Source organism: Antedon mediterranea, chromosome 4, assembly GCF_964355755.1.
Source record: "Antedon mediterranea chromosome 4, ecAntMedi1.1, whole genome shotgun sequence".
Taxonomy (NCBI): Eukaryota; Metazoa; Echinodermata; class Crinoidea; order Comatulida; family Antedonidae; genus Antedon; species Antedon mediterranea.
This window is the reverse complement of record NC_092673.1, coordinates 7389749-7397630: the sequence shown is the minus strand read 5'-3', so window position 1 is coordinate 7397630 and position 7882 is coordinate 7389749. Positions and strand designations below refer to the sequence as shown.

Here is a 7882-nt window from a genome sequence, read left to right as displayed (position 1 = left end):
TCGGTAACAGTATTTGTAAAATTCATTTATATATATTCAGGTATAATTTATTTTAAAAACAACATTGATAATTAAACATAACACAAAAAGAAGGACTGAAACCGTTGATTCACACAACGAATTACAATTTTAAAATATTCGTAACAGTCACAACAGGTGATCATTTCAATCATGTAGTTTTAAAGTTAGTCTAGGGACGCTAACAACACCATACTGGTCTAGGCATCACGTAGGCCTAGTTCTTTGCAATTAACCCAAGTTATACGGATTTGAGAAGGTACATCTAATTCTTACTAATCAGTAGAGCCAACCTGACAATACCATTAATAAGTTGTTCCTTGACGTAATTAAAAGCTGAGTCATCAGCATTGCAATAGTTGAGATAGCTCGGACCTTTAAGGCAGATTAGATATACTATTATAACTTATAAGGACAAGTTAATTGTGTATTACTTGAATCAGGCCTCTATCTCACCAACCAAAAGCGAGCCGGTTCTATGCAATTTGCGATTGCATCCATCATCTATAATATGAGCGCTATGTTCGTTCCTTGTGGAAAGAACACCACATCTTAAAATGCCAACATTAGAAGATATTGTGTATGTACTTGAATGAACTCTCCAATACTTATAATTTGTCTGACCAAGATGTTTTGGTCGATCATACCACACTTTTGTTGACTTTTGTTGCATCATCACCTATAAGCAAAGGTGATGAATTTAGTTGAGAAGAAGATGAACATGTTGTTTTATAACCCGAATATATAATATATTTGTTATATGATTTCATTGCTTTTGTGTTACATTTAACCACACATTTAGACAAACAAATAAAATGAGAAGATAAACATAAAACACAGTTTGTTTAATAGAACTGTCCCATGCTACATTTCTATTAAGCTAAAAATCTGGCCTATCTACAAAGAATAAGAATAGTGCGTAGAGTTAGTTTATTTACATTAATACATAGATTGATTACTCATATAGGTTTAGTTTTACAATTGTAAAGTAAACGCTTATCATTGTAATAAATAAAATTTGTTTTGAAAGATTAGGCTGCTGACGATATTCGTTCAACGATAAATAGATAAAAGGGTCTACATTTGTTATTACATAAAACAAAAACAGAAATTTCGTTCTATAATAGAACAAACGTTATAAAAACTACAGTTAATAACCATTATGTTTTTTAAATCAAATGACATCATGGTTAATACAAACAATAACATCGTTGTATCGACTACATTTGTGCTCTTACAATCATGACGTCATTTGAATAATTATTTTCACAAAAGACAGCATAAATGTTTAATCATATATAAAAAGGCACAGAACATGAATTCTAAACAGCCAGGTGATATACTGAAATTTAATTAATTAAATGGAAACGATAAAGATGAGAAATCTGGTAAAATGAGAAAAAGTCGCCTTATATATATAGAAAAAAGAATAATATTAATACTGTAATAACCTTTCTAATTTATTTATGATCGTTAACGTCTTATGAACATTTACACCGTAAAACAGTCAAGTTTTTTAAATAACCCCAGCAGGTTCAAAACTGACATTATCCACACCATTCATAGAGTACGATGCTTTATATTCGACTGGGCCTAGCCATGTCCCGAGACTCATATGCACTGATTTTGCCTCTTCTCTGTTTTCTGGATCTGATGGTCCGAATTCTGGGATTGGCTTGCTTATCAGAGTTAGGCGCTAAATAGAAAAATACATTATAACGTAAAGTACGTATAATCATAACTATATGTTTAATTATTATTATTATTTTTGATCCAAACATCCTACTCGGGGATTGAATGCTTAAAGACTTACCACACAAACAAGAAAAAGTAAATAAATAGAAAACAATATTCAGCAATAAATATTTTGTGACTTACTTCAAAAAAGGTTCCTGAAGCTCTTGTGTACTCAACCACCATGAATATTGGGGTGAGGATAAGTGAGGCTGTAATAATCACCCAACCAAGTCCATTGGCCCAAGTCGGGAAAGGTCCATTGTAAGTGGGTGCTGACCAGTCGACCCAGCTGTACACTTGAACAACCTAGAGAAAGCAGTGGTAAAAAATAGTTTCAAACAGGTGTAGAAATATAGGCCTAACTTTTTTCATTTGATAAATAAATAAGCAATAACGGCAGTATTTTGTTTGTTTTAATTACTAATTTCACGAAAGCGAAAAACTCAAGAAACTAGAATTCGTCGCAGATAGTGATTTGAAAGATGGACACCTATGAATACGCATGCGTATAGTATAGTGACGCTTTGGTAAAAGGCGAACAAATTCGCCTAGTGGAAAACAGGATTTAAAAAACTACTATATTAAAGTATCTTACCAATAGTAATAATGGCGTAAGTACAGACCATGCTGCGATCCAGTAGTTAAACAATGGGAAGTCCACCCAAGAATCTCCAATCATTGTTCGTATGTCATTGCGGAAACGTTTAACTCCGTAGATCCAACATATGACAAGACATTCAACCATTGCAAATGTCAACAGCGCAAAGCTGGCGGAGTAAAAATCTAACAGGTTCACCCAATAGATACCAGCCTACAAGAAAATGATATATCAAAATATAATACTAATTATAAATATAAATAAATATCTGTTTTGATTGTTTTGAAATTGGCCTTGCCATTTTGTGAGAATGTAACTTATAAAGATGATGACACAATAAACCTATCCTCCTATTATATTGATACATTTACCAAAATATTGACTTTCACCAGGATTGTTATTTAGCGAAAAGCCGATATTACATGCTGTAAAAGATGACATCGTTATCAAAATCATATAAGTGTATCATACAACTATTGTGTTATACTGCTTTATTAAAACTACTTACATCTGTAACACAAATGACACTGAGACAAAACATAACCAGACAGGATATAAATAATACCAACGTTTTTCTTTTTCTCAGTTTAGGAAAGGTATCAGTGATAGATGTTACCAACGTTTCGAGTATCGTAAACTAAAAACAAAAAACAGTGTAAAATAGAACAAAGGTTGCTAAAGAATACAAACCAGGTATAATGATAAATAAATAATATGAGTCTTTGCATGAATTAAATGTGGAATACCCGATATATGCTTATATGTTATATGAAAGAAAAATTGTTGGCTATAGAGTAGGCCTATTATACTATTCCTTTTATCATTCAAATTTATTTGATCAAAATTAATTTCAATTTCAAATTAATACAAGAAAAAGTATACAATAACAAGATTACAAGAAATATAAAAATGGGAGTTAAAATAGCATAAAATATAATATAGCCTGGTTGATTACAATCAGTAATTTATATCGGTAAAATTTGCATCTCCGTACTAATTTTTTTCTATAAGATGGCTGAATTCTACCTTATTCGAAAAATACTAATATTATGATGAATCTGATTCTTGAAGGATGTAACTTTTCTATTTCATTTAAACCAATCCTATGGGGGGGGGGGGGGGGATAGAATGCGTTTTGGTATTAATCTTTAAAAATGTATAGAAGATAGAAATAGGATGCTAACCTGACTGTCGAGTCCAAGTGTGACCAACATTGCAAAGAAAAGAATGGCCCAGAGCGGTGCTGCCGGCATCCTTGCCAATGCTTCTGGATAAGCAATGAATGCAAGACTAAAGCCTGGGAGTAAAAGAAAAAGTTAGAATTCATGTATTTTCAGTAGACATGTGACACCTTCAAGTGTGTACGCCTTATGATACACGATGATAAGTTGTTTTTTAGTCTACTACACAATACGAAAGGGGCCTACTTAAGAATATAGGCCTAAACATTTTAGAGATTCTGTTATTTTGCTCTTATCATTAATAATACCTACCTTGATCAACAACTTCGTCAACCTCTCTTCCAAGCTCATTCGCCATGTATCCAAGAATTGAGAAGATCACAAAACCAGCAAAGATACTAGTGCAGCAGTTAGCGATTGAAACAAACAGGGCGTCACTGCATATTAAAGAAAGGAATAATTATAACACTTCAGAGGGAAGAATTTTTAAACGTTTAAAGTACGATAACTTTCGTAAGCGTCATTTACAATTGTTTTTCTGTTACAATTACGCCTATGTATCTTGTAATCATGTTTCCATCTGTTATAATTTAAGGAATAATGTTATACAATTGAATACTGATGCAACCGAGATGGAGTTCAATAATGCATCCAATAATCAAAAGCGTAGCTTATATCCAAACACAATTATTGTAATAATGACCTTCAATAATCAAAAATAAATGTAAACAAATAAATAAATGTAAAGTACACGTACAAATAGCAATTGTTATGGAATTTGTTGTATGATGAAAGAGTCAGTAAACCTCCCCAGGCTGCACTAAGGGAATAGAAGATCTGAATTGCAGCATCCTTCCAAACCTGTAAGATAGAAATTAAATGAAATTTGCTAATGGAAAGACAGAAGTACAGGACTTAATTAAAGTTGCGTTTACACGCTTTGATGTGATACCTCCGTTGAAATCTTGTGGGCAAGAAATTTAATCATTCTTCAACATTCCATTCTACTGGAGCTAAAGGTACGTCGTATGTAATCAGCTTTCAATGCACTATAACCAATGTACCACCCTGCTATAATTTAACTTTACAGAAGTATTTTACAGAAATAGATATTTTGATATAAGTTTAAACTAATCATAATGGATCATCCAAAAGAAAATTTACTTGAATACTATACAGAGATCCAGATAAACCTTTTTACTAATAAGCATATGAGTTGGCACACATGTACAATGTTTAGTACATAATGTTTAAAAAATTGTAAAAATGTTACCTTAGCTTCCCATAGCTTGTCCCAATCTGGTGTAATAAAAAATTCGATACCCTTCTGATGTCCTTCGAGAGTTAGTCCACGTATAAGCAAGATAAATAACACGACATACGGGAATGTAGCGGTGAAGTAGACAACCTGAAATGAGATAGATATTGGTAGCTTATATAAAATATTAATTCGTTATTATTAATCAATGCTTAAACATATTATTCATGGTTATATTAAGAATTACAGAATTCAGGTTTGGGGTAACATCATGCGTTTTCCAAACTGTAACATAGTAAAGTTGAGAAATTATCTTCTGGATAACTGTTTTGTTATGAAATGCTCTGTATCACCACATGGTGGACTTGCTCTTTAATATTTTTTAAGAGAGCAGCAAACCACGTGATGATATGAATGTTTGTATAACCGTAACTTTCTTATATTGCCAAGACATTGATATGTGAACCCATTTTATATTTATAATGGACGTTTAGTGAACGTTTCAAATTTATTGTTTGTTTGTACTTCCATTTTTTTCATTCAAAAAAATAAACGAACTTTTTTGTATTATAATCAACCTGTTCGCAAACACCTCACAAGTGATATACCGTATTATACAAGTAAGATTCTAATATATTGTTTTTGTGGCATTGTGCATATACTCTACATTTAGACATTTTGCTATATACTGTATGTTGCGATAAGTTGACTACACTACTTTACCTTTCCTGATGACTTAATGCCACGCACAAGACACAGGAATACAATGACCCAAGCTCCGATTAGACAGCCAAACAAATGCCAAACTATGTTGTTTACATCTCCAATACCATTCGATTCACGCAAAACCTGATTTCTAAAAAGTAAACATCAAGTCTTACAAACTTACATTATTTACATTATTTATTAATTACCTTTTATCTATTAGGCAGTAGCCATAACTGAACTGATAGTTCTATATTGTCTTGAATGTAAGCAGTTATAGACATTTTGTGCACATTTCGTTCTGACGGTGCAGCCAGTTTACTACAAAATATTAGACCTGGCACCGTTAAAATTCACAGCTAACGTGTTTTAACCTATTATCAAGTATAAACTATAGCAAACATTATTTGCTATACTAGTAGTACAAAAAAACAAGGGTTTGCAAACACAGCTGGTATAGTGCTGGAGTACGAACGGCAATTAGAGTTGCCTTCACTCTCGGTTAATAGTAGGCCTATACTGCTTGCGTCATCGGAACGAAAGTGGCATATTTCTAATTTAAGACCAATCTAAAGTATAAAGTACTTAATTATTGTTATTGTAGCCATTGAGAGACAGTTAGATACCTGTAGTATTCTTCGCTTGCAAGTATACGTTTTGACGCCAATGGATCAGTATATTCTGATATGTCAGCCAAGCCTGTACTACCATCATACGTTACGTTATAGTATTCCATTTGGCTTGTACTCATTGAAGAGACATTAGCACAAGTATTATTATCAATCATTATACTGTCTCCAAGATCAATACAATCTGTGTACAAGCCATAACAGTAATCCGTGTTCCAGTCCTCGTTGCAGGCCGTCCAGGGCAGAGTTTTCCTCATGGATGCAAACATATAATATATAGCGTACATTATGATTACGTTATAATATATTCCAACAAGAGCCGACACGAGTACCATGCCATAACCGATACCTAAACAAGAAATGAATTAAAATGTGACTGTTTTTCATTTATCGTGGCATGATCCCGATAACACCTCAAATGAATATTTTGCTAAACATTCCCGGAGGCTTGCACGCCTACTCTCACTTCTAATGTTTTCATTTTTCTATAGCACTTTTTGGTTTTTGAGCATTTTTGATCATTTATTTTCTCTATCTTTTCTTTAAATTTGAATATTTTAGCCTATTACATAATTTGAATATATCTTAAACAAAAATGAAGAACACTGAACGTATCGAGCATGACGTAAACATTATAATTCGCAATCTTACCTCTAAACATCGGAGATATTTTCCATACCGTAGCTGGGCCACTGCTGGAGTATTGGCCAAGGCTTACCTCCAAGAAGAATACGGGTAAGCCCGCGAATATGAGCATAATGCCATACGGGATAAGAAATGCACCTGTGGGAATAAACAAATAGGAAATATATTTTGCACTTATGTATCTCGATCTATCTAGAAGGAGAATTGTCGGTTTATCAATTGGGATTCATGCCGTAACACTAACACTCATTATACTTTAAATTTCCAAGATTAATTGTATAAACAATTAAATGTAGGCTATATTGAGTTACTGTTGCTTGGTGTGAATGTCACGCTATTCTCGACAAAAACAAGTAAAGTAGTGAATCATATAACTACTAAGACTACAGTACCTCTTATTGCAGTATTTACGAAAAAACTTTTGAACAACTCAATCAACAATTTATTAGCAAAAGAAAAAGTGTATAGTTTTAAAAAAATCAGATAATAAATAGAAAAATAAGATTAAATATTTAGTAAGGACGATGAAATGTACAAAGTAAGCTCAGCAATCTAACCTCCTCCGTTTTCATAACACAAATAAGGAAATCTCCAAACATTTCCAAGACCCACAGCATAGCCTAAGCATGAAAGTAGAAAATCAGCCTTGCTTCCCCAATGCTCTCTATCTTCTGGCTCCTCGTCGGATCCAGCTTTAACCAAGTCCGCTGTACTCTGTCAAAGAAAATTTGCTTTAAATCTTACAAGTTGAGTTTAACAAAAAAGAAACTTTATATACTTTACATATTACAATGTATATTTTACATTATAAAACAAACTCTGAAAATGTGTGAGGGAATATTTCGACGAATTTTATTATCTACAGAGTTTTACTTTATATAGGTGTAAAACATGTTATATATGCTTATAGAATATTTGTGAAACTGAAGATTTACTAATATCTAATGTAGCTTATAAAGATATATAGGTATAACATTATTATGGGCTGGCTTGAATTAAAAAAAACAACAACAATTATTCGATAGAAAAATTACATACAGTGTGATTACCGTTCATAACGATTGGTTGGAAACTAAGAAAGATTATTCTAAAAATGTTTTTATAAAGTCAA

At 32.5% G+C, this 7882-nt stretch overlaps 1 protein-coding gene across 1 annotated transcript; it reads right to left on the bottom strand.

Moving 5' to 3' along the window:
- Window positions 1-1534: 1534 nt before the first annotated feature.
- LOC140046769 (sodium- and chloride-dependent neutral and basic amino acid transporter B(0+)-like) lies at window positions 1535-7461 on the bottom strand. Its single transcript, XM_072091491.1, has 12 exons — window positions 7329-7461; window positions 6778-6909; window positions 6124-6475; window positions 5516-5648; window positions 4808-4942; window positions 4292-4395; window positions 3847-3971; window positions 3538-3650; window positions 2862-2990; window positions 2351-2566; window positions 1897-2061; window positions 1535-1714 (listed from the first exon to the last, which is right to left on the bottom strand). The coding sequence occupies exons 2-12, from the start codon at window positions 6881-6883 to the stop codon at window positions 1535-1537; spliced, it is 1758 nt and encodes a 585-aa protein (XP_071947592.1). The 5' UTR covers window positions 6884-6909; window positions 7329-7461.
- Between the last annotated feature and the right edge of the window lie 421 nt (window positions 7462-7882).

What these genes read in the sequence shown, in the direction of transcription:
- LOC140046769 (XM_072091491.1), bottom strand. Translation starts at nt 6,883, where the DNA reads ATGCTCATATTCGCGGGCTTACCCGTATTCTTCTTGGAGGTAAGCCTT. An exon ending in ACAAGCTATGGGAAGCTAAG is followed by an intron (nt 4,396 to 4,807) that starts GTAACATTTTTA and finishes TCTATCTTACAG; the next exon opens with GTTTGGAAGGATGCTGCAAT. An exon ending in TGACGAAGTTGTTGATCAAG is followed by an intron (nt 3,651 to 3,846) that starts GTAGGTATTATT and finishes TTTTACTCCCAG; the next exon opens with GCTTTAGTCTTGCATTCATT.